Source organism: Myotis daubentonii, chromosome 1 (assembly GCF_963259705.1).
Source record: "Myotis daubentonii chromosome 1, mMyoDau2.1, whole genome shotgun sequence".
NCBI lineage: Eukaryota > Metazoa > Chordata > Mammalia > Chiroptera > Vespertilionidae > Myotis > Myotis daubentonii.
The window spans coordinates 33,849,052-33,876,623 of NC_081840.1; the positions used below are offsets into that span (position 1 = coordinate 33,849,052).

Below are 27,572 nucleotides of genomic sequence, written 5' to 3' on the forward strand. Positions count from 1 at the left end.
CTTTTAAAACCAACTTCACATGAGTTTTTAGCCTAGGACTAGCTGTATGCTGTACCCATTGTTATAAAAGACAATATACTGCTTTGGCCAGGTAGCTCAGTCGGCTCTAGCATCATCCCAATGCACCAAGGTTGTAGGTTCAATCTCTGGTCAGGGCACATACAAGAATCAACCAATGAATGCATAAATAAGTGGAACAACAAATTGATCTCTCTCTCTCTCTCTCTCTCTCTCTCTCTCTCTCTCTCTCTCTCTCTCTCTCTCTCTCCCTCTATCAATAAACAAAAAGAAAATAACAATTTTAAAGAAAAAATACCTTTCTGGTCCTGAAACTTCTAGACTTGCTATAACACAGATACTATCCTGCACATTAAAGGCGGGGGGGGGGGAGAGAGAGAGAGAGAGAGAGAGAGAGAGAGAGAGAGAGAGAGAGGAGAGAGAGAGAGAAGTGTTAAATGATTGTTGGGTTAGCTAAGGGTGGAGAGATGTTCATATTCTAGCAAGTACACTGATTCAATCTTAGTGTTTTTATTCCTTTAAGCTCCTGAGGTTGTGGGCTGTAAGACTTTGCCATGTGTTTATTCTCACACATACTCCCCACAATAATAGTCTGCCCTTATCCTTTGTCTGCTTACTTTTTTCCTAACACAAAAGCCCTCCTCTGAAATTCCAAACCTTAAATAGTGAGACTCTAGGGTTTGCAGATTCTGGCTGCCTCTTGTTGAGAAAAAAATGCCAGTGCTCTTTCAGCAGCTTCCTGGGCTTTCAATATATATAACTGATTTCAGAGAGGAGGGGAGAGGGAGAGAAAGATAGAAACATCAATGATGGGAGAGAATCATTGGTCAGCTGTTCCCTTCACACGCCCTACTGGGGATTGAGCCTGCAACTGGGGCATTCCCCCTTGACCAGAATTGAACCTGGGACTCTTCAGTCTGCAGGCCAATGCTCTATCCACTGAGCCAAACCAGCTAGGGCTCAGATGAGTACTTTTAAAATTTCCTTCTAGATATGTTAAGGGTGGTTTGTAAAATTGCAGCTGTTTGCAGAAATATACTGCTGTGCCTTAAATGTTTAATGAGATCATTATTTTAACGCCAGATTCTGGTCTTTGTTTGTTAATGCGCGCTCAGCAGAGGGGACTTTTTTTGATGACTTTATACTAATGAGGCACTATTGTAAAATCATCATTCTCTCCCTTCTATGATGATTTATTGAGAATGTTTCTTTTAAATGGATGTATAAGACATATTTGCAATAGCAGCCCACCTGTGTAGTTATTCTATTTACTGTAGCTTTCTGTCAAGATGGTCAACCATGACCTTCAAAGAAAATGGTTGAACGTGTCTAACTTATTCATGGTGGGAGGAATGGGCAGAAGTTGGAAACAAAGAGTCTGTATAATGCAGAAGAGACCAAGTGAAGCAGAGCTAACTCTGCTACCGAACCTCACTTGGTGATTCCTCAGTAGGAATGCTTTTGGCTGCAAGTTATAGACACTCCAACTATCATCAGTGTGAACCATATGGACATTGACTGTTCACGTAATGAGAAGTTTAGAGGTAGTAATACCAGAGACAGAGTGGCCAACAGATCACAACATTAGGGCACTTGACTTGTTACCATTCTCATGGCCTTCTCCTCATGATCACAGGACGGCTGCAAGAGTTCCAAGCATCATGTCCTCCTAGAAAGCTGAGGACAGCCAAGTGACAAAAGAGTTTTTGCTTTTCATCAGGAAAAAATCTTTCTCTGAAGTCCTCCAGCGGACTTCCCTTTATAGCTCTGGCTCAAACCTGGGCCCAGAGCACTCCTATGTGCAAGGCATTCTGGAAAAACTGTGTTTATCTCTAAGATTAGATAGATAGATAGATAGATAGATAGATAGATAGATAGATAGATAGATAGATAGATATAGATAGATATAGATATAGATATAGATATAGATATAGATATAGATATAGATATAGATATAGATATAAATGATCATATAGCTTTATGTGTATGGGTTTATAGACTCCATAGTAGGAGGAATTCATGGAAGAAGAGAGTTTGCAATGACGGTAGGTCAACCATAATGGGCCAACCACATTTTAAGGTATTCATTTCATACTGACCTTTCATAGCCTCATCTTCTAGCTTGCTTCATATTTCCCTTTTAGGTCTTGTCAATCTCCTTAGAGAAAATGTGGCCATCATTTATTTTCCTGGAAGTGACAGAACATTCCTTTACAAAAACAAAATATTGCTGTTATGCTGTTAGCTCTTCCACCCCAGCCATCTGTCCCTCCCTCTACGCAAGATTGCCAGTTAATGTCCCAGCACCAAGTCAAATTTGGCATGATGGCAAAACTAAACCCCAACACCCACCGGTATTGAGTTCATCAGCAGAAACAAAGAGGATGATGATGGTGATGATAATGATGATGATGATGATGATGATAGTAGACCAGAGGAGGTTGTAGAAGACTCTAATTTCAGTGGTTAGCAGTTTTGTTTTATTTAAAAAACAATAATGGAACTTCTGATTTAGACAACATGGCACAGACGTGTTTCTCCCTATTCACTTCCACTAAGCTCAACTATCAAGTCCAAGAGACAAGCAAAGGAATATTTTGAAAGATATTAAAATATGAACCAGTTTGAGGCCCCAGAACTGGAGTAACAATACAGAGGGAGTATGTCTTACATCCCTCACTCAGTAGACCTGGTGTTTTTTTACCCTTAGCTGCAGTAGGAAGCTCAGGTAGGTCTGTTCTCCCCAGATCCACTGAGAGTCTCTCTGATAACACCAGGCTAGCCTGGCAGACCTGGAAAACAGGGTCAGTCAGGAACCCTGCCAGTAATGAGCATCCAGGGAAAATGCTCTCCTTCCCTGCCAGGCCTGAGATTTCCCTTTTCTGCTAAGGGAGACTGAGGCAGACAGGCAGGCAGAATCGGGAAGATTTGGACTCATCTAGAACAAATGGCCCTGTGGGCTTGAGACTTTCCTCCCTGCCAGGAGACAGCAGGGCAGCTGGGAGGCACCAGGAGGGGGTCGCACTGTACTGCTCCTCTACTGGGAGACACTCAGCCCTTCTGGTGAAACCTCCTCTGTTTCCTTAGGCAGCACCAGCAGGGACCAGGCGGAGCCCAGTGGTACCAGGTAAAGCAGACCAAAATACCCTGCAAAGGGTATGAACATTAAACTGCCTTTGGAACTATAGTTAACAAAGTTTGACCAAGACCCACATGCTAAACGTAAACCAAGTGCCTGCCTACTGAAAGAAATGATTTAAGTAGAAAACAATGTCTCCTGACAATCCAGACCATCTAGGATGCAATAGAATATCAGCCATCATACCGGGAACTAAGAAAATTACAATATGAATGAGAAAAGACAAACAGGTGTTGGAGTTATGTGAAAAGAATTTTAGAGTTGCCATCATGAAAATGCTTCAACAATCAATTGCAAATTGGAGTTATGTGAAAAGAATTTTAGAGTTGCCATCATGAAAATGCTTCAACAATCAATTGCAAATTTTCTTGAAACAAATGAAAAAATAGAAAATCTTAGCAAAGAAATACAAATTATAAAAATACCAAATGGAAGTGGTAAAACTAAAATTTCAGTAACAAACATTTTTAAATTGCTCGATAGCTCAGTACTAGAGTGGAGATGAAAGAGGATAGACTCAGTGAACTTGAGGAACAGAAGAAAGAAAGAAAACACACTGAAAAAAATATGAACAGAGCCTCAGGAATGTTTTGAGAAGGAACAAAAGATCCATGAGCTGTATCATCAGAGTCCCAGAAAAATGGTGAGGGAGTGGGGCTGAAATAATACTTGAGGAAATAATGGCTGAAAACTAACCATTCTTGACAAAAAGCCTAGAGATTCAAGAAGTTGAGCAACCTCCAAACAGGACAACACCTCCCCCCAAATCTATGCCAAGACACATCACAATTAAATTTTTGAAAGCTAAAGACTACATCTTGAAAGCAACCAGAGAGAAATGACATGTTATCTATACAGAAACAGCAATTCAAATGACTGCAAATTTCTCATCTTTTAAAACCGTGGAGGCCATGAGCAAGTGACACAATATATTAAAATGCTTAATGAGAAGAACTGCCGACTGTAAATTCTGTATCCAGGGACACTAACCTTTAGGAATAAAGGAGAAACAAAGACATTCTCAGGTGGAGAAAAACTAAAAGAATGTGTCACTAGTAGACCTCTCCTTAGACACTGGCTGGAGGAAGTTCTTCAAAGGAAAAGGAAATGATAAAAGAAAACTTGGAGCTTTTGGAAGGAAGAGAGAACAACAGGAGGAGCAGTAATATGGGTACAAAATAGACTATTCATGACTTTTATAAATCAAATTTATCACTGTAACAAACACTCAAATACACATTCTGAACACAGTGATGCTAAAAACAATATTTAAAGCTGAGGGAGGTAAATGGAAGTGAGGGTTCCACACTTCGACGTGGTTACAAGTCACTGTATATTGTAATACTCAGAGCAACCATTAAGGAAATTATATAAAGAGATAAACTAAAAAACAAAAACACAATAAATAAAGCAAAATGGAATCCTAAAAATATCAAGTAAGTAGCCCACAGGAAAGCAAAAGAAACAAATAATAAGAACGAGTGATGAGAAACAAATGGGAGACAAACAAAATGAAGATTTAAGTGCTAACATATCAATAATTATCCTAAATATGGATGATCCAAGTGCACCAAGCAAAAGATTAGTAGAGTGCATAAAAAACGACTCAACCACACACTGCTTGCAAGAAATTCACTTCCGTTTCAATGACATAGGTTTAAAGCAAAAAAGATATCGTATAAACGTTAATGAAAAAGACAGAAGTGGCTATATTAATTTCTGAAAAACCAACTCTTCCCAACTCCACGCTTTTTTGCTATCAGCATGAAATGTTTTACAAATGCTTGAGAAAAATATAAGTTGTGATCGTGCAAATTCTGGGTAGCAAATAAGGAACATAAAATTAGAGCCATGCATGGTCCAAGGGCAGGGATGTGTGCACAGTAAGTCTGGAGAACCAAATTCCTCAGAAGAAAAAACCCACAAATACAGTCATGCCTGGGCTTGGTGGAAATGTGCAGGCTGCGGAAGCTAATCCAAGAAATGCGCTTGGGGAGGTTGGCAGGGGAAACTCTGAGTGATGTGGTAGGAAGGAAGGAAGGACCAAGAAATGGACAGCAATAAACTCAGGTTGCCAAGGAGTTCGGGAGCACAATGTTGGCCTGAGGCAAGGAGTTGTGCAGTCAGGAGAGGCGGAGACAGAGCACAAGGCTGGCCGGAGGTGAGCACAGAAGCAGTCCAGACTGCCATGTGAAGTTGCCAGGGTGTGCCCTTTGTGAGGGTGCCTGGCCAAGACAGCAAGTGAAGCTGATGCCAGCTCACACTGTTCACCAAGCCTCATGCTGACACGCAGCATTGCAACCATCTGGAGGTGGAATCTTACTCTAATTTTTTCTTCCATATTCTTTTTTAATAATTAATATATAATTCACATCCCGCACCCTTTTAAAGTGTACAGTTCAGTAGTTTTTAGCTTATCCACTCAGTTATTCACCACTATCTAATTTCAAGATATTTTACCTCCAAAAAACCCCTCTCTCCCTCTTTTCCTTCCTCCCTCCCTCCCTTGCTCCCTCCTTTTCTCCCTCCCTTCCTTTTTTTCCTTCCTTCCCAGGAGTGAAATTGTTGGGTCATATTGTGACTCTGTGTTTAAATTTTTGAGGAACTACCAAAATGTTTTCCAAAGTGGCCATGCCACTTTACATTCCCACCAACAGTGTATGAGGGTTCCAGTTTCTTCATATCTTCACCAATACTTGTTATTTTCCATCTTTTAAATTATATACATTATAGTGGGTATGAAGTAGTTGTAATTTGATTTGCATTTACTTAATGATGGTTAGCATATTTTCATGTGATGATTGGTTATTTATATATCTTCATTAGAAAATGCTTATTCAAATCCATTGCCCATTTTTAAATTTGGTTGTCTTTTATCTTCTTTGAAAGTCCTTTGTATATTCTGGATACATATTCTTTGTCAGATGTATGGCTTATAAATGTTCCTTCCCATTCTATAGGTCATTCTTTTACTTTCTTAATATTTTCCTTTGATGCAGGAAAATTTTTGAAGTGATAAACTTGATGAAGTCTAATTTATCTATTTCTTCTTTTGTTCCTTATGCTTTTAGTGCCATATCTAAAAAACCTCTTTCTAATGCAAAGTCATGAAGATTTATGCCTATGTTTTCTTCTAAAAGATTTCTAGATTTGTCTCTCATATTTAGTCTTTGATAGGTTTTGAGTTAATTTTTACATATGGTGTAAGTAGGGATCCAACTTTTATCTTTTGTATATCCTGTTGTCCCAGCACCATTGTTGAAAATACTTTTTCCCTCCATATTGGCATTCTTGTCAATAGTCAATTGACTATATATGTAGGGATTTATTTCTGGACTTTCAATTCTATTCCATTGATCTGTATGTCTAGCCTTATGCCAGTACCACATTGTCTTAATTACTATAGCTTGTTTTGAAATCAGGAAATGAGAGGCCTATAACATAGTTCTTTTTCAAGATTGTCTTGTTGCCCTGGCCGGTGTAGCTCACTTGGTGTCGTCCCATACACCGAAAGGTCATAGGTTTGATCTTTGATCAATGTTTCACTCTCACATTAATGTTTCTCTCTCTCCCTCTCCATTCCTCTTTCTCTAAATCAAATTTTTAAAAAGCATGTCCTTGGATGAGAATTTTAAAAAATGATTGTCTTTTCTTTTATGGATCTCTTGCATTTCCATATGAATTTTAGGACCAAGTTGTCAATGTCTGGGGGACAGGAAACCTACCTGGTATTAAAACTAGTAGGGGGATAGATTATATGAAAAATATGACTAATTAACATGACTTAATTGACATTTATAGAACACTTCCCCTTAAAACTCTAATGTGACTTAATTGACACTTACAGAACACCTCTCCTTAAAACTTCAAAACATGCATTCAAGTCCACTTGCATATGTGTCAAAATAACTTAAATTCCAGGATTTAAGACAAGTCTCAACAAATTTCAATGGATTAAAGTTGTACAGAGTTTGCTCTCTGACGACAGAAGAATTAAACTGAAAATAAACAATAAGAATACTTAGAACAAATCTTCAAAAATTATAATTCTATATAATCAATAGACCAAAGAGAAAAATCACAATGACTATAGGAAAATATTTTGATCTGAACAATAACATTAATATATCAACACAGCAGATGCAGCTAAAACCGTGCTTAGAGAGAGTTTTTGACTTTTAAATAAATCTGTCTTTTATTTATGCCAGCTTTTAAGATTTTCTCCTTGTCTTTGATGTCTTCCAGTTTCACTGTGATGGGGGTCAGGGTGCTGATTTCTTTTGGTCTTGCTCGGGGCTAGAATGTATGTCTTTTACCAATTCTGGAAAACTCTCGGGCAAAGTTGGATAAATGTTTCAACTTCTTGTTACTCCTCTCCTTGAAACCCTGCAATGTCTCCCTCATTTATGGACTGTTTTACTACACGGATCTGTCATGATCATCTGGCTCCTGCATGTGTCTGTAATTAAATTTCCATATCTGTCTGCTAGAAAAGTGCCGGGAGCCGGTCCATCCTTGCTGTTTCAAGGGACCTGGCATATATGGCATACGGTTCTTAATATGTTTGCTCACCTTCTTGGCGCTGTGTTTTAACCAAAGTCACCTCTCCGAGAAAGGTTGAATCCCCAGGTAGGGATTTTCCCCTGAAGTTAGGGAGGGAATAAAACCCCTCAACTAAGTGCCAGGCGGGTAATTAATCCCTTTAACTACGAACAATCATGCTTAAACTACATAATCTTTTCTCCCTGGAATGGAGATAAGAAACGCCCTAACCTTTGTAATAGAGATTGATAGGATTGAATCAACTGGTATAAATACAGTTGTAACAAGACAGAAACACGCAGAACTTAGAACAGAATCAAGAAGACAGAACCTACACGGAGCCTAGAGACAGAAGAACTTTGCTGGAGAGAGCATGCCGGAGGATCCTGGAGAGGGACTGGCCTCGGAGCCTAGAGACAGAGCCTAGCGGGAGAACATGGCAAGGGATCCTGGACTGAACCTGACTACAGAGATTGGCAGGAGAACCTGACTGGAACCTGGACACTGAACCTGACTGGAGAGCCTGGACAGAACCTGGCTGGAGAACCTAGCGAGGGAACATGGCTACAGAACCTCGCTGGAGATCCGAAGCAGAACCTCTCTGGAGATCCGGGCTAGAGATCCTGGCTAGGTTGCTGATCAACTGAACGCTGTCTCCATGTCATTCCTTCTTCGCCGACTCCGTCCACACCTTTGGGGACCCCTGGACCCGCTGGGGTCAGACCCCAACATATGGCGCCCGAACAGGGACCCCTAGGTAAGCCCCATTCTCGGGCTGGATAGGACTCCACCTTAGGAAGAGGGTGGATAGTCTTCGCCGACTCCGTCCACACCTTTGGGAACCCCTGGAATAGGATTCCCCTAGGTAAGCCCCATTATCGGGACGGATAGGACTCCACCATAGGAAGAGGGTGGATAGTCTTTGCCGACTCCGTCCACACCTTTGGGAACCCCTGGAATAGGATTCCCCTAGGTAAGCCCCATTATCGGGCTGGATAGGACTCCACCTTAGGAAGAGGGTGGATAGTCTTCACCGACTCCGTCCACACCTTTGGGAACCCCTGGAATAGGATTCCCCTAGGTAAGCCCCATTATCGGGACGGATAGGACTCCACCATAGGAAGAGGGTGGATAGTCTTTGCCGACTCCGTCCACACCTTTGGGAATCCCTGGAACAGGATTCCCTTAGGTAAGCCCCCCCCCATTGAGAACCCCACACTCGGGACGGATAGGACTCCACCAGGGTGCTACAGACCCCCCTATAGAGGATAAGTAGGGTAAGAAGGTGGATAGTACAGAACTTAGATTGAGAAGATGTGCCATACTGAGTCCAAAGAAAGAAGACTCTGTATTGATCCTTAGATTGAGAAGATGTGCCATACTGAGTCCAAAGAAAGAAGACTCTGTATTGATCTTTAGATTAAGAAGATGTGCCATACTGAGTCTAAAGAAAAAAGACTCTGTATTGATCTTTTAACATATATGCTTGCTAGCAGAGGAATTAAGGTTACTCCCAGTCAGACAGAACGTTTTATACAAGAAGTATGTCCATGCTTTTCTGAGGAAGGAAAGGTAAATGTAAAGGCATGGGAGAAGGTAGGCCCAAGGAGCCTTATCCTTAACCCCACTGCAGCCTTTCTACCCCGGGAAAGTGCAGGATTGGCAAGCTCTCCCTGGGGTGATAGATCAGGACTCAGGTAATAGCAGAAAGCGCCAATCCTACTCTTAAAATGGATACAAGAGAGCATTTCAGGTTTTTCTTTTTAATGCTTGCTTTTAAAAAATAAAAAAGGGGGAATTTGCCGGGAGCCGGTCCATCCTTGCTGTTTCAAGGGACCTGGCATATATGGCATACGGTTCTTAATATGTTTGCTCACCTTCTTGGCGCTGTGTTTTAACCAAAGTCACCTCTCCGAGAAAGGTTGAATCCCCAGGTAGGGATTTTCCCCTGAAGTTAGGGAGGGAATAAAACCCCTCAACTAAGTGCCAGGCGGGTAATTAATCCCTTTAACTACGAACAATCATGCTTAAACTACATAATCTTTTCTCCCTGGAATGGAGATAAGAAACGCCCTAACCTTTGTAATAGAGATTGATAGGATTGAATCAACTGGTATAAATACAGTTGTAACAAGACAGAAACACGCAGAACTTAGAACAGAATCAAGAAGACAGAACCTACACGGAGCCTAGAGACAGAAGAACTTTGCTGGAGAGAGCATGCCGGAGGATCCTGGAGAGGGACTGGCCTCGGAGCCTAGAGACAGAGCCTAGCGGGAGAACATGGCAAGGGATCCTGGACTGAACCTGACTACAGAGATTGGCAGGAGAACCTGATTGGAACCTGGACACTGAACCTGACTGGAGAGCCTAGCGAGGGAACATGGCTACAGAACCTCGCTGGAGATCCGAAGCAGAACCTCTCTGGAGATCCGGGCTAGAGATCCTGGCTAGGTTGCTGATCAACTGAACGCTGTCTCCGTGTCATTCCTTCTTCGCCGACTCCGTCCACACCTTTGGGGACCCCTGGACCTGCTGGGGTTGGACCCCGGCAGAAAAGCTTCATCATTCAAACCGGTGATCCTACTTCTTGATCCTAACTCAGCTTACCAATTACCAACTCAGAAGCCTCTCTGAACCTCCTCTTCCCTCTAACCACTCTCTGTCTCATGTATCCACTCCTCCCTGCTCATACCTCTATCAGTTGATTGCATTTATCTTTATGTGTAAATCTCCCCCCATGAGACTCAAGTTCCCAGTGGACAGTTCCCTTTGTAGCACGTAGCATGGGCTCTATAAATGTTTGTATTTTGAATGAATGCATGAATAAATGAATCAGTCAAATGAAGGCAGACACTATCTACCTCATAATGATCATGTAACAACTAAATATATACCAAATGAAAGAGCACCTGGCAAGTAACAAGTGCTAATTTGCTGTTTGAGTTGAAGACAATTCATGCATTATTTTGGCACAGCGGGTTATGTACCAAAGTGGTTGTTTCTTTAAATTTCCTTATTCTAATATGGCATAAAGCAGAGTTCTTAGTGTTCTTTGATCATAATGAAGTATTCTTTTAGTTCTGTGCCTTTTCTTCTAATTGCTATGCTTCTCAGAGCTTAAAAAAAGTCAAGGCATTCTATGAGAAGCTTGATATAGATTGCCAGCTATTACATTCTCTCCATTCTCAGTGCCTCTGTGAATGCTCTTCTCCCGTAGACTGTCTCAATGGCTTTCTTCTTCTCTTCCATTAGGTGTCTGCTGTAATTTATCATAAATTAGGCCTTTGCTGACCCTCCTTATAAAATAACAAACTTCCACCCCACCCCCATTCTCTATCCCCTTTTAACTTGCTTTGTTTCCCCCAGTATAGTTGACCACAAGTGAAATATATATATTTATCTCCTTTATTATTATATGCCCCCCCCCAATAATACACATGAGCATATAAACTTCTTAAACACAGGAACTTGGTTTTATGGATAGAACAGTACCTAGCACCCAGAGGTGCTCAGTAGATAATTATTGAATACATATATTAATGTCGGTGCCACTGATTCTCATCAGTAGAATCTTGATGCTACAGGAGACAGACATGATACAGCCACCCTGGGCATGGTAGCCGTCAACATTCATCTTAATCCTAGATAAGATTACAAAACTTGACTATGTTACTTTTCCTTGGAACAGACTGCCTCATGCATGATTTCCCCCTGAAAACTAAAGAAATCGCTTCCTCTCCTGGCAGGCACCTGAAGCCAGTTCTAAACTGGCTGCGTACAAAGCCCGTCTGTTCGCTCCTCGTTTAAAGACAGTGGCATTTCCTGCCTGCTTTTAGCAAGCTTTATTTTGCTTTCTGTTTCCTTTCACTACTTACAGGCAATTTGCATATCTTTTCTACCCACTTTATCATTTCGATCTTGGCAAGAGGTTTCAATTAGTACTGTGTGGGCACTTGTGCAAAGAAAGCACCCACTTACAATGTCTATAGGAAATAAATTCTTATTATTTCATAGAAACAAACATTTAAAGTTATAACTCATTTGTGTAAGAGAGAGGTCCAGAGACGATAAATTTCACATAACTGAATTTCACATCACTAACTTTTGCAACACATCCCCTACCTCGCAGGCCTGATCCTCATACTCTACTGTCTGATTCTCCTTCAGTAATTTCATTTATATTTCTCTTATCGTCTCAGCATTAATCTAAAGGCTCTCCGACCCCATTCTTATTCCACCAGTGTGTCTCTGTCTGTGGCATCCAACATAATCTCCTCAACCTTCCACTGTCAAACTGCTATATTGATGTTGGGGGTGCCATCAGGCTTTTCTCTCCAGACTTACACGACTAAAAAGAATGCGGTCTTTCAGCTAAACTGACGATCCAAAGTCACCTTTATGGCCAATGAAAACGCGTGGCCCATGAAGCCTGACAGTTCCCCTCCACTTGGGCAGGAGCTGGCCTCTGCCTCCTCTTCCATGCTGGGAACGTGCTGCTCTCAGTGCTCAATACTGTCAGATTAGCAACACACACTGGCTCTGGTAACCTGGCGGACAATGAATACTCACCACTGAAGACACCTGGGGGCACCTTCTGGACTGAAGGCTGATGACTGGGGCTATCACTGAGCTGGCAGTGCCTCCTAGTGGCCAAAGCCCCAAAGGTTTCCAACTGAAAAGTGGGTAGGGCAGCAACAACCCACCTGGCAACCCCTTCCCTCTTCAGCCTTCTGAGTCCTGTCCCCACCTGTTTGCACAGTGAGAATTCCTCAAGTACCAGTCCAACCCCACATCATTCAGTGAGAATTCATCAAGTACCAGTCTTTTCAGTATTTTGCTGACTGAATTCCCCAACATGACTATGACAATGAAAAGAAATGGGAGGGGAGGGATAGGGAATATAAATATTAACAGTCACTAATGTCTCTAGAGCAGGTCACTTTGAAAAGTGCTCTGTGATAACGTGGTCATTGCTTTCCCTTCCCATCAGGCCAGTGGGAGCCCTGACACCCCTCCTCTTGTAGAAGACTTCAGCGGCCCAGAGAGTCAAATCACCCTCCTGAGTCCTTCTTGTTAAGCTTCCATAAGAATTATTTCAGATGTGTTAAAGACATATTCAGAGAGGTTTAGCTGGTTCCTCTAGAACAGTGGTTCTCAACCTTCCTAATACCGCGACCCTTTAATACAGTTCCTCATGTTGTGGTGACCCCCAACCATAAAATTATTTTTGTTGCTACTTCATAACTGTAATTTTGCTACTGTTATGAATCGTAATGTAAATATCTGATATGCAGGATGTATTTTCATTATTACAAATTGAACATAATTAAAGCATAGTGATTAATCACAGAAACAATATGTAATTATGTATGTGTTTTCCAATGGTCTTAGGCGACCCCTGTGAAAGGGTCGTTCGACCCCCAAAGGGGTTGCGACCCACGGGTTGAAAACCTCTGCCCTAGAAGCTTATATTCTGAAAAGAACATGCATTATCCTAAAGATCCTATTTTAAAGTGTATATGCTTCAGAAAATGAACAATAAATCTGATCTACAAGCATAACCTTGAGGTTACTGGTACAGGACACCCAAATGCAGATTTGGTCTGGGAAGGAATGGCAACTGTGGAAGAACCCCAAAGGCTTCACTTCTCCCAGAGAGAGAGAATTCCGAATAATGAATGGGCCGTGTTACAACAAAGGAAGTGGGAACTCTTCCTTCTGCTTGTCGCTGTGGTCCCCGAGGCATCCTCTGTCCTCGTGCTGTGGTCTTTCTCAACGCTCCCTCCGCCGGGGCTTTCCTTCCCAGAATGCCCAAATGCCACTCCTTTTTCTATGTGCTATTTCTGACTTGTCCTGGTGGAAAACATACCTATCCCCTGTCCGTTCTCTCCAGGCCTTGGTGAATAATCTGATAACGGATTTCAGTAGGTCACCACTCACTGTTCTGCTTCTGCCACTGACATCTGCATTGTAACTGGCGCCTCCTAAAGCGTTGCTCACTGGGCTTGGAAACTGACTGTCAATCAGGTTATACACACCATCCCACCTCCAGTGGCCCCCCAACACTCAACCTCAAAGATGATGTTACTGAGGCAGAATGCGTTTGCTTCCTTGAGTTCCATTTGGATGTCCCCACAACTGGAGTGCCGCTGCAGTGACCACCAACTCCCTGTCCAGAGCCCCAGGGCTTTGATCTGGTGCGGACAGGCACTGCATTCTGATATGTATTTGTTCATTCAGCCCACACACAGCGCTGCAGAAGGCAGCAGGAGAAACAAGCCCTCGGGGACAGAGCAGTGGCATTTCTTTACAGTGACTGAGGCTTGCCAAGAGGGTTTTGGATGACGCTGGAATATGCCAAAAGAGAGAGGGAATAGGATAAGTGAAGATGGCAAGCAATTAACATAAAGCATGACCAGAATGTAAACATTTGGGGGAGAGAGAGGCTGGTGAGCCATGGTGACAATCAGGGGACATTATGCTGAAAGCCTGATGTTTGTATTGCCATCGACTACATCTTATCCAACAGGTTTCTTGGATTTCTAAGAAATTTCTAGAATATGCCCCCAGCCAGTCTGGAACTCCTAGGAACAGCCCTAGTCCTCTACGCTCATCCTTACCCTGGGTCCTTTCCCTCTTCTCCAAAACCTCCCACGTCCGGTCCACAATTGCGCTCTTCAACTGTCTCCAGGGCAGCACCCCCTGGGTGACCGAGCTCCCACGTTGGGGCGCCCGCCCGCAACCCCGAGCCCAGCGCGCAGGCAGCTCCGGGGCGCGCTGCGCTGATTCGCTGCGGCTGAGACTGCGGTGCCCGCGCCCCGCCCGCCCCTCGCAGCGCAGCGCCGGCTGGTGCAGCCTCAGTCTGTCTGCAGCCGCGCGGCCACCGCGAGCCCAGCGCTGCAGCCCGGGCCGCTGACGCCGGAGTGCCCGCTCCCCGCCCGCAGGACAGCAACGGCGAGCCCCCAGAGCCCGCACGATGCAGGCCACTGCCGATTCCACCAAGATGGACTGTGTGTGGAGCAACTGGAAAAGTCAGGGTATTCTCTTTATTTCAGTAATGCATGCCTGCGGCGCACGGGAGCCCGGGACCCGGACTCGGCCATTGTGCATCATTTCACCTGTGGGACCTCTGCATGCTTTATCCCCCAGAGCTTTCTGTTGGGGGGAGTAAACTTGTTATGTCAAAAATCAAAATGGATAGTGTTTGATGTTTTTTCTTTCCCCCATTTGTTTATTTTCCCTCCCACCGCCACCCTTTTTGTTTTCTTGTTGTCACGCTAGTATTTTTTTAAAATGCATCCTGTGCCTACTCCGGGAGCTTTTGGGGATCCGTTGACCATTCAGTACTTGTTTAATCCCTCCTCATCCCCGAGTTAAAATGCTTCCTTATTGTTCCATGCATCCCACTGTATTTCATTTCTGCAGAAAGGTGGCAACCTCCTGGTAGAACCATTAACCGAGTGGGCACGAGTGCATTCTGTTAAGTGGGACACACCCATTTCAGGGTTGTTATTTGTGGTCACACAAAGGAGACTGGGAATGCAGACTAGTTCTCCAAATCCTGAAGATGTGATGGCGTAGCCACATATTAGGAGGGTTCACCTGGAAATATTTCAGGGGTTTTTTGTGTCTGTCAGGGGGGTAACTGCTAACTACTATTTATTAATAGTCGGTGTCTGTGGAACAAGTAGAGGGAAATCAAAAGCACTGCTGGTTTCCCTCTGGTAGAACAGATTTATTTTGAAACGGTCCCCATTAGCACTGGGTGTGGCCACCCTCCAGCCTCGCTTGGATTGCTTTTCAGCCATTTTTATTCAGCCTCATACTTCACACATCCATCTCTCCTTTGTTACATTAAGATGCCTCCTTCACCTTGCTCACCTTGAGAATAGGAGGAGACGGAGATCATTTGCAAGAATGAATTATGTGTAGAAACCGTGGGGTATTTGTAAGATGAAGTGTCTTTTAATATTTAACAAATATGGTTCTGAAGAAGGTGCATTTGACTTAACCTGCAGGGCTGCAGCGTCCCTTGGGGGAACCAAGAATACTCTGGAGCAGAAGCTGGGTTTTGTGGGTTTAAAAAAAACAAACAAAAAAACTGGCATCTTCCCCTTGTAATTTTCTATCACAGAGAGAATAGGATATCTTTTCATCTTTAATGCCCTGTGGGGGTTTTCTTTGGTAGATTTTTTTTAAGCAAAGAAAAAGTAAACACGAACCTTAGAATTAAGAAGACAATTGCTCTGCCTCTGATTTTGTCGGTTGGGTGGCAATGACAAAATACATACAGTCAAGTTCAAATTGTGTGGGTGGGTCTATTGGAAATACAACTGTCAAAAGTAAATAAATGGACCTAATACATTTGAAAGCCAGGACATAAAGAAATGTATGGCCATTCAAGAGTATAATTTTAGAGAATGATGACAATGCTATGGAATAGCATATGTTGTATACAGAAGGCAGAATTTATACAAAATTCTTGATAATATTTCATTCTTGTTATGTGTTTAGATTCATCCAGTTTGTTTGATATACACAGTCAACAACCAGCTATGGCTTGATATAATATCAAGTTGAGTTGGACATAAAGACAGAACAGAGTTGGTTTTTACACTATGATTATGGGATTCTTCTATTCTTACCAAAAGTAGATACCAAAAGGTGGCAGATTTTGTTTTATTTGTATAAAATATAAAACATTATTTCTTATATTTTATCATATATATATATATATATATCTCATAATCCTATATATTTGGCTCAGTTGACCTCATAAGGGGTAGGATAATTAAAATGCATGGACATTTATAATCACAAAATGACACAAAATGCCGTTACTTACCCATTGAAAAAAAATCATTTTCATTTCCAATATATAGCAACTTGTGAAGATTAATGCAAGATCATTGAGGGTCTTCTGGATGCAGTGACCTTTGGTAGACTTTAGTACCATTGATTTCCTTTTGTCAAATAGAACAAAGCTATTATCTTGAAAATTGATGAAAATTGACTAATAACTAGGTGGGTGTACATAAAAGAGAAATGGCAAGAAGTAAATATTCCTTTTTCTCCCCAGTAGGAGAACTTTTCATTTAAACTAAATCTACAATAAGGGGCTGTTGTTGTTTTTTAGCATTTTCAGTGTATTTTCTGCATTTTAGCTCCATTATCAAAAACAATTTCTATTAACCCTGGCTGCACATTAGTATCACCTAGAGAGCTTTAAAAAACACAAAGGCCCTAGCTGGTTTGGCTCAATGGATAGAGCGTTGGCCTGTGGACTGAAGGGTCCCAGGTTCAATTCCAGCCAAGGGCACATGCCTGGGTTGTGGGCTTGATCCCCAGTGTGGGGGGGAGGGGGCATGCAGGAGGCAGCGATCAATGATTCTCTCTCATCATTGATGTTTCTATCTATCTCCCTTCCTCTCTAAAATCAATAAAATATATTTTTAAAAAAACTCAAAGTATGCCTGTACCCCCAGAGGTTATGAATCAATTGGGCCAGGCATCAATATTTTTTTAAAAGCTCCTCAAGTGAGTTTAGTACATAGTCAGGTTTGAAGCTACTGACATTTAATAATTCTTATTGAGCCCAATCCATAGACCAGCAGAACAAGGTCTGGTATGCAAATGATGACATGGATGTGATCGAGAAGAAGCTAAGAAGACAGTTAAAAGAAGACCATGTAACATTGTTGATAATGTCCTCCAGAACTATTCCAAGGAGAAAGTTTTTATTGGAAAAGGGAATAAAGAAAGTGAGCCCCAGCCGGTTTGGCTCAGTGGATAGAGCGTTGGCCTGTGGACTGAAGGGTACCAGGTTCCATTCCGATCAAGAGCACATGCCCGGGTTTCAGGCTCGATCCCCAGTGGGGGATATGCAGGAGGCAGCCAATCAATGATTCTCTCTCATCATTGATGTTTCTCTCTCTCCCTCCCTCTCCCTTCCTCTCTGAAATCAATAAAAATATATTTTTTTTAAAAAGTGAGCTTCAGGTTTTCTCTGTGTTATTAAGCCTTCCATAGAGAAATTGCAGCCCATTGTATATCACATGAAGACTCTACTGAAACCAACACACTGTATCATAACAACTGTACAACACATGGAAAAGGAACCTTATATTTATTTTATTAATACATAAGATTTCAGTCATAGATAAGAACATTTAAAGAGATTAAAAGTCTACATTATACTAAGCTACACAGTTTTTTTAAATGATACAAATACCCAGTATTGGTTAATAAGTCAAAGCTGATTCTACTCAGTGAAAATGAAATGACAATGAAACAATAAGCTAATAAAACACCTATGTATACGGTAATCCTTTTTTTTTTTTCTTTTTCTTTTTTCAGAGGGGAAGGGAAAGAGAGAAAGATAGAAATGTCAATGATGAGAGAGAATCATTGATTGGCTGCCTACTGCACCACCCCACACTGGGAATGGAGCCCACAACCCAGGCATATGCCCTGACTGGGAATCGAACCTCAACCTCCTGGTTCATATGGCAATGCTCAACCACTGAGCCACACGAGCTGGGCGATATACACAGTAATCTTAAAGACAACAACACCATTAGTTATCTATTGGGCCCATTTACTGAGCACTTTACTTGCATCATTGCCTTTAATCCTCACAAATCATATGTGTTACGTATGACATGTAAATTTTATTACTGTCCCATTTTACAGGTTTTCAACTGAGGCTTCTACCAAGGCACACAGCTAGTAATTCCAGAAGCTGGATTTAAACCTAGGCTCCCCTCTTCTCACTGCCCTACTATCTGCCTCAATGCCTTTTTCCTCATTGGTTTTTCTAAAAATATGAATTATCTAGGTAATGGTGATTGTGCGGATTTAATAACCCCTCACATTTACATAGTTTTCATTTGTCAAATGTCTTCTTATTTGAGATTTTTCAGTTTACTTTTTGACATTAAGAGCCTCAAAGAGGTTAAGTGACTTGCCCAAGGTTTTTTGATAAGTGGTATGTTGAGTAGTGAAGAGGTGACGGTTGGCTTCAAATCTAGAACTCTTCCCATCTCAGCACTCACCACCTCTTTTACTAGTGCTGAGTTGCAGAGAGTGAACTCTCACTTACCTCTTCTGGGATATTTTCACATAGGTTCTCTCTTTACAAACAGCAAAATTCATCAGCAAGGCAGTGGTCTTAACCAGTTCATGCCATTTTTGTCATCATCACCATCATTATAAATTCATCATCCTAAATTCTCCATCAGTATATCTATGTGCCAATCACTGTCCTAAGCTCTTGTTACATATCTTTAGTAAAGGCAATTTTAAAAACATAAAGGCAGCCGAAACCGGTTTGGCTCAGTGGATAGAGCGTCGGCTTGCGGACTGAAAGGTCCCAGGTTCGATTCCGGTCAAGGGCATGTACCTGGGTTGCGGGCACATCCCCAGTAGGAGATGTGCAGGAGGCAGCTGATCGATGTTTCTCTCTCATCGATGTTTCTAACTCTCTATCTCTCTCCCTTCCTCTCTGTAAAAAAATCAATAAAATATATTTAAAAAAAAAACACATAAAGGCAGACCAATATCACCTTCCATCAAATATAGCATTTTATTTGGATTCAATATTATTAGGATACTGTACAATTATTTTTAAAATATTTTTATTGATTTCAGAGAGGAAGGGAGAGGGGGAGAGAGATAGAAACATCAATGATGAGAGAGAATAATTGATCGGCTGCCTCCTGCGTGCCCCACACTGGGGATCAAGTCCGTAAACCAGGTATGTGCCCTTGACCTGAATCAAACCTGGGACCCTTCAGTTTGCAGGCCGATGCTCTATCCACTGAGTCAAACCAGCTAGGGCAGGATAATACTGTACAACTATTACAACATAAATAATTACATTTGCAAACTCCCTCTCTGCAGATTCTAATGAGATCCAATGGGAAAACTGGCTTAGCAAGGAGTTAAGGGATTTTTTTTTTTAATGAAAGAAAAACCTCATTATACACATAACACACCAAACGTAGGTAGTTATTACTCCATTGAAAAATAAAAGTATTTTTTGCATTATGTTATCATTTTCAAGAGAATCTTTATGAGGAAATGTCTCAAAGTTTGGGGAGAGAAGAAAGGCTTTATTGTTCTTCTAAAAGTGGCACATGCACATTATGACAATTCCCATTTGTACGAAGAGAGAGGTCAAATGAAAGTCGCAAGTCACCCAAAGTCCTACCACCTACAGTTAACAAATGTTAATACTTCATCATTTTTAAAAGTATTCTCTCTCTCGTCTCCCTATCCCCTCCATGCTTTCCTCCTAATTTCTTCTTATATTCAAAATGGTATTATTACTCAATTCTTTTTTATCTTTAGACTAGTTAATATATTTGAGACCAGAATCTGTAATCAATATATTTTAAATTAGCTTATGATAGAATCAAGTTCTAAAAGCCACTGAATCCAGCAAACGAAAGCTAACATACGTGGTTGGATCGTTTTCAGACTATCACTTTTCTTTTTGAAATAATTAAATGTATGTCACCAACACATTTCCCATCCTTCTCAACACGCTGTCCTAAGTTATGTGCATATCTGGTCATGTATTAATATTTACATACTGTCACCTTTCCAGTGCTTACAAAAGTACACACAAACATTCAAAGAAACACAGTTGCCTTATTATTAAGCTCACACTTTAAAAGCTAAGAATTTGACATTAATAAGTCTTTAAAAGCCATCGTCTGCCAAAGTGACAATTAATAATAATAACTGCATTAAAAATCTTGATAATTACAATTGTATTCCAAATGTACGGCATATATTTTTAATAAGATAACACTATTAGGAGTTTTAGGACGTAGAAATATAGAGTTCCATTTCCTCCAAATAAACTTGAGCTATATTTTTAAGTTAAAGCTGAGCAAAGCTATAATTTTCATGCAATCAAATCCTTAAGTTCTTTTTTATTTTCATTATTGCCACAGGGGGAGGAAAATAATTCAAGCATCACTTACAAGGTCTTTGCCCAAACTGGCATTCTTTATGAACAAGTGAAAAGTACAACCATCACAGGTTTGAATGTTTAGAATTTATTGGAGTTCCACTCGTTTCACGGCGGTTATACTGTATGTCTTGTCTCAGGTACATTTCATCACTCCGCAGAGCAAATCTAGTGGTAATAGGGGTCGGGAAGGACATAACATTTTATTGAACAGAACGGGAGTACAAAGAGAAATCATTCCTTATCCTTATATCTTTCTAGTTCAAGAAATATTTTTATTATTATGGTATTGGTCAAAATTTTTAAATTTACTCATTTATTTTTATAAAGAACCAACAGCTGTCTACCTCCGAGGTTCCTTTCTATTCTAATACAACGCTGGTTTTTTAGGGTGTGGCCCAGACTTAAGATTTTGGGACTAGTTATGACTGATGACCACCCGCCAAATGAACAGTTTTGTATTTTGATATGGCCAGGAAGCTTAAAGAAAGAAAAGCACACGAAGACATTCATTGCTCAATACCTTGCAAATCTTTCTGGGTGCCTCCCTCCACGACCATGTGCCCAAAGTCTCGTTTTCTCTCCATGTGGCCATCTCCGCCTTTGATGCCAGCTGCCCTGTGGAGACTCCGCTAAAGGAGCCCATTTGCTGGAGTTTTCGCAGGAGGAGCTGGCCATACTGTCTTAAATACTAGGCCCTGCCGTCTCACTTAGCCAGGCCCACCCATCACCATGACAATGGGCCTAAGCATCACTGTGCTACCTTTGCCGCAAGGGGAGAACGTGGTCCTGGTGCTTGGAACTAGCAAACAGAACCACATTCAGCTGCTTCACAAAATTCACAGAAACATAAAAGCAGTTGATGTTTCCGAAGGGTAGTCATTAGAAGAATGTGTTTGCTTTTGTCTCCCGTGGAATTAAAATACCAGACATCGTGGCTGGCTGTGGCTTTGCTCATCAAATCCTTCATTCTCCGTTGTTCCACCAAAGCTCACGTACAGGATCACCCGTGTGGGTGCCATGCTGTGCTCTTTTACTGTCTGCACAGAGCACCAGGCTTAGTGTCTCTCCCCTTTCAGAACATCTACAGAATGATTTAAACCTCTAGAAACAGTGCTGCCATTTTTTCTCTTGACGCTCTCTCGGCTGCATTTGGAGCTGCGAAACAAGGGCCTGGGAAATGGAACCATTGCAGGTGTTTTATTAGCAAAAGACCCTTCCAGAAGTTTCCTCTCTGGGCTCAGGGCGCCTGGAGTACCAGTTAAAGTTTTAATTTACGTAAGAGACTTTTCAAGGCAGAGGAAGCTCATGAATTTGTTGACTGGAAGATGTCATCTTTGAAGGTCTCTGTGTATGTTGAAAGTATTTTTATGCATCTATTTCCATTATGTTTCTCCAGTTTGATAGCAAAATAAAGGAAAGTTCAAGTAGGGAAAGTTACTGTTTCTTCTGGTTAACGTTTAGGAATGGTATTTTGTTTGCCTCATGAGCATCAGATAAACTGGTTTTTCTATACTGCTTTGGACACTGGGTTGTAAAGAACTGAGGTTTTTATAGCCTTCTAATCCCTTTTAGAAGGTAGTCAGTTATCATAACCAATTATTGGAAGCTTGCTAAAATAAAAAGTAAAAGTCAAGAGCATGTCATTTTCAACAAGCCTTTAATTGAAATGCTGATATTACCTATGAATAGGATTTCCTCACTTGGCCTTTTAAAAATAGCATTAACTGCCCGGCCAGTATGGCTCAGTTGGTTAAGCATCTTCTAGTGCATTGAAAGGTCACTAGTTCAATTTGAGGTTCGATTCCCAGTTGATTCCTAGTCCGGGCACATGTCCCTGGTCGGGGTGTATATGGGAGACAATGGCTCAATGTTTCTCTCTCACATTGATGTTTCTCTCTCTGTCTCTTTCCCTCTCCCTTTCTCTCTCTCTAGAAAGAAATCAATTTTAAAAAAAATTTTTTTAAGTAGCATTAACTTCTCACAGCAAAGGGATGCAATGCTACCTGTAATCTTTTTTGGACCAAGATGGAATATAAATAAATATATTTGGGAATATGGTGCAATAATGCAGATACTTGTGCACAGTTTATTGCCAGTTCATATTATTCCCTTATTCCACATTTTGCCTTCTAAATGAAATTTGAATATCTGCACCACTGTCTTCTTACTTCCTACATTTTTAATAAATTTTCTGAGTACTGCAGCCACTCTTAGGTCATATAATGGAATACATTTATAATAGTTTCACAAACCAAAAAATTTTGGACTGCATCAAAGGGCTATTTTCTAGAAATTTGACATAGCATTTTATTTCCATTTAGCTATTAGTTAAAACCTTGGATCACTTCTATTTTTCTCTTCTGTTCTTGCTTGGATTATGGAAGTGCAGGTCGCACTGATTTCAGTATTTCAAATTTGCCAGTTCACCCTTGAAGTGAATTAGCACTAAGCCAGCCCCAGGCGGGCTGAGGTGTGCCCCCACCTGTGGTTTGGGGACTGAGATGAGATCACCGAACCCAGTCCATTTATCAGGTTGATAGGACACACTGATCTCTTATTCCAAAGCCATATGGTTCTTGGCAAAGTAACTCATAATTCTCACAATTGGCAAAACAATACAGTAATCTGCCTGTCTTGGTGAGCATGCCTAGTGAATGTGTACTCTGGTGTACAACCTCTCACCTGGCCTTTCAGTATCCTTATTGAAAGAAGAGAAAAGCTACCTATACTTTGTTGGACCCAATGACGACTTTGGGTAATTTATTGCAGTTACAGAGTTATTGGTAGTTTTTGAACATAGGTTCTAAGGAAATTTTATTCAAATATCCATTTTTCTGGATTGGGTGAGATAAAGCTTCCTACACAAGCTTACATCACCGTAAGCAAAATTAAAATGTGAAAACTTGGCATTTGCACAGCAGACTGGGAACACAGAAATTCTCTTCTCTGCTCACACCCCGCCACTTCCTACCCTTCCCGCTGAATCATCGGAGCTTCGGGCCATTTGCCAGCACTCTGACATCACGCAGCCATTGCCATTCTCCCAGCCAGGGGTGGGCAAACTTTCTGACTCGAGGGCCACAATGGGTTCTTAAACTGGACCGGAGGGCCGGAGCAAAAGCATGGATGGAGTGTTTGTGTGAACTAATATAAATTCAAAGTAAACATCATTACATAAAAGGATACAGTCTTTTGTTTTTGTTTTTGTTTTATTCATTTCAAACGGGCCGGATCCGGCCCACGGGCCGTAGTTTGCCCACGGCTGTCCCAGCCCATCCGCCCAATGGTCTTCACTGCCTCTCATTCCCAGCCCAGGCCCAGGGTGTTCATTCCAATTCTGTCCTCTTGGATCTTCAGCTCCTCTAACCATGCTCCTTGTGCCAGTTCAGAGCCCTGGCTCAGCTCCACCGCCTGCTGCTCAGAACACCAGTCTCGAACCTTGCTGACTGGACCCTTTAGAGCAGTGATGGCGAACCTATGACACGCGTGTCAGAGGTGACACACGAACTCATTTTTTTGGTTGATTTTTCTTTGTTAAATGGCATTTAAATATATGAAATAAATATCAAAAATATAAATCTTTGTTTTACTGTGGTTGCAAATATCAAAAAAATTTCTATATGTGACACGGCACCAGAGTTAAGTTAGGGTTTTTCAAAATGCTGACACGCCGAGCTCAAAAGGTTCGCCGTCACTGCTCTAGAGATCCTCCACTTGAACCAGACCCTCTTTACTTTCTGGCAGTCCTTTCATCCATTTCTTTTGGAATCTTTACTATATTTTTCTAGATCAGGGCTGTTCAGCTAACAAGACACATAAGTAATTTGAAATATCCTAGTTATATTAAAAAAGAAACAGATAAAATTAATTTTGATAATACATTTTATCTAATCCAACATATCCAGAGGATTAGCCTCTCAACATCAAAAAAATCAATATGAACAGCATTAATGAGATACTTTACATCCTTCTTTGGACTAAGCCTGAAATTTGACACACAGTTTTCCCCAATGGACCAGCCACATTTCACTCAGCAGCCACCTTGGCTCCCCACAACTGTAGTGAATAACACAGGTCTTTGACTTTTCCTGGTCTCTTCAAGTCCTATCCCAGTCACCGCAGTCGCAGGAAGACCTCAGGACTCAATTCTGCCTCCAGCCACTTTGTTATTCCCTTTCCACCTCAACACATGTCCGTTGCCCCCGCCTGCCCGCTCCACTAACATTTCCAGGTTTCACTCAACCTCAAGGTTAACTTGTTGCTACGACTCCTCAAACTACCATTCTATTTACCATCTTCTTTATTACTTTGAATTTCCCAGCACCTACTCAACCACAGTTGCATCCCTTAGTCTCTCCTCTCTTGGAGGTTTTTACTCATGACTTCGATCATCATTTCCACTCAGAATACAGCCAAATGTAAGTGTTCAGTCCTTTTTACTAAATTTCCGAGTGCCTGCTGTATACATTCATCTGAATAGCATTGGAATATGATATTACTGGCATTTAACTCACAAATACTCTAACAAATCCTAGAAAAAATCATTTAATTTCCAAGCTTTAAAAAAAGTAATGCGTATTGCGTGTAATTGTCAGTCTCACTCATCCCTGATCCCTATTCCATCTCTGCCCCCGGCTATGCCAAAATACCCTGCGTTGATGTCATCATGTCGGAACCCAGAGGTTAAAACCAAGTGTCAGCTTTTCCTCAAACCAGCTCACCCTTGGATTTCCTACTTTTGTCTGTGATATTAATCACTCACTCACCCAGCTTGGAAATGTTGCTTTCACCCTTAATTAGCTCTTCCTCCTTTCTCCCACAGCTAATTAGTCACCGTTCTTGTCAACGAATCCCTCATAATATTTCCCTTTATCCACCCCATCTTCTTAACAAATTGCTCCCACATTCGCAAACCATCCCACGTCCACTGTCATCAGTCCCAGTACTATCCCTTCCTTGAAATCACCTTTTACCACCTCCAACAACACAAGATACACTGGCACTGATACATTTTTAAGTGAATGTCCAATCTTCCCAGCTAGATTCTTTTTTAAAATATATTTTTATTGATTTCAGAGAGGAAGAGAGAAAGATAGAAACATCAATGATGAGAGAGAATCATTGATTGGCTGCCTCCAGCACGCCCCCTACTGGGGACCGAGCCTGCAACCTGGGCATGTGCCCTGACTGGGAATCAAACTGTGACCTCTTGGTTCATATGTTGATGGTCAACCACTGAGCTACACCGGCCAGGCTAGATTCTTAAAAGCAGGAACAAAATTTTATATTTTCATTCCTGCAATTACTAGGTAAATAGATAACCAATGACTATTTACTGCTGATGAGTCACTTTCACTTAAAAAAAATGTTATTTTAAATACCTAACTCTAGAAACAGATTTGAACATAATCAGGTTGCCTAAATTAATTTTGCAGACTTTTGGGGACATTTAGTATATAACCAAATATGTGAGAGATACAACTGTTTTGTTTTGGAAAAAAAGCCTCACACTTAGGTTTTGATCTTGCTTTTCCTCTTAACTAGTCAGTAGGCAAGTTTCTCAACTTTTACCTTCCTCACCTGTTATATAGTAGTCCCCTTATCTGTGGGGGATACATCTCTAGACTCCCATGGGTGCCTGAAACCTTGGATAGTACTGAACTCTGTGTACTATGTTTTTCCTAAATATACATTCCTATGATAAAGTTTAATTTATAAATTTGGTACAGTAAGAGATTAACAACAATAACATAATAAAATAGGACAGTTATAACAATATACTGTAATAAAAGCTATGTGAATGGCTTTGGGGTCATTAGTAAGTAAAACAGGATTACTTGAACACAAGCACTGTGATACCCCCACAGTCCATCTGATAATGGAGAAACTACTAAATGACTAACAGGTTTGGAGCGTGAACAGTGTGGATTCGCTGGACAAAGGGAGGATTCACATACTGGGTGGGACAGAGCACAAGGGCTTGAGATTTCATCACGTGACTCAGAATGGCATACATTTAAAATTTTATGAGTTGTTTATTTCTGAAAATTTCCACTTAATATTTCTGGACCACAGTTGGCCCCGGAAATCAAAACTATGGGTAAGGGGTGACTACTGGATACCTATCTAATGGAGTTTATTGTAAGGTTTAAATGAGGTACTATCTGAAAGTATTTTGAATTTAAATTTTTTTCTAAAAAGATTGAAAGAGGGAAATAACTGAATGATAGATGTGATGTAGATTTTAAAGTGTGTATTTCAGATTTTTAAGTCACAGATCGCGTACAGCCGCTACCCCTCAGTGTTGGAGGCAGGCCGGGCATTGGCTGGGATCTCCCGGGCCTGCTGCCACTCTCCGGAAGGCACCGCTTCGCCAGGCCCAGGCCCTCCCTTTCCACTGCTGTTCCTCCCTCCCAGCACAGAAACACTTGTGTGACTGCTGTGCACTCACAGGCCACCACTGAGGCGTAAAATTGTCAGCAGGGCCTCGAGATACACACAATCAATGCCACCCAAAAACAAGGGAGCGGGTTCTTTTTTAAAAATAATATTTTTTTATTGCTTTCAGAGAGGAAGGGAGAGGGAGAGAGAGAGAGAGAGAGAGAGAGAGAGAGAGAGAGAGAGAAAAACATCATTGATGAGAATCATTGGTTGGCTGCCTCCTGCATGCCCCCTAGTGGGGATCAAGTCCGGAACCTGGGCATGTGCCCTGATGGGGAATCAAACCATGACCTCCTGGTTCATCGATCGACGCTGAACCACTGAGCCACACCGGCCGGGCAAGGGAACTGGCTCTTCACAAAGTCTTATGTATTTTCAGTTTTGCTTCAAGGTCATATAATTCGGGCCACTCTGCAGACGGCATAGCCCAGTGAGATATGTTCCTAG

At 41.5% G+C, this 27,572-nt stretch overlaps 1 protein-coding gene across 3 annotated transcripts in view; it reads left to right on the top strand.

Moving 5' to 3' along the window:
• The window catches only part of RTN1 (reticulon 1), a 188,911-nt gene that overhangs the window by 151,113 nt on the left and 10,226 nt on the right, over positions 1-27,572 (top strand). The window contains exon 1 of one of the 3 annotated variants that reach the window (XM_059694803.1): positions 14,542-14,739. The exons of the other annotated variants lie outside the window; for them this stretch is intronic. Within the exon in view, the coding sequence (XP_059550786.1) occupies positions 14,679-14,739 (61 nt within the window). The 5' untranslated portion in view covers positions 14,542-14,678. Of the gene's footprint in view, positions 1-14,541; positions 14,740-27,572 lie in introns of those variants that run through there. 3 annotated transcript variants of the gene reach the window in all.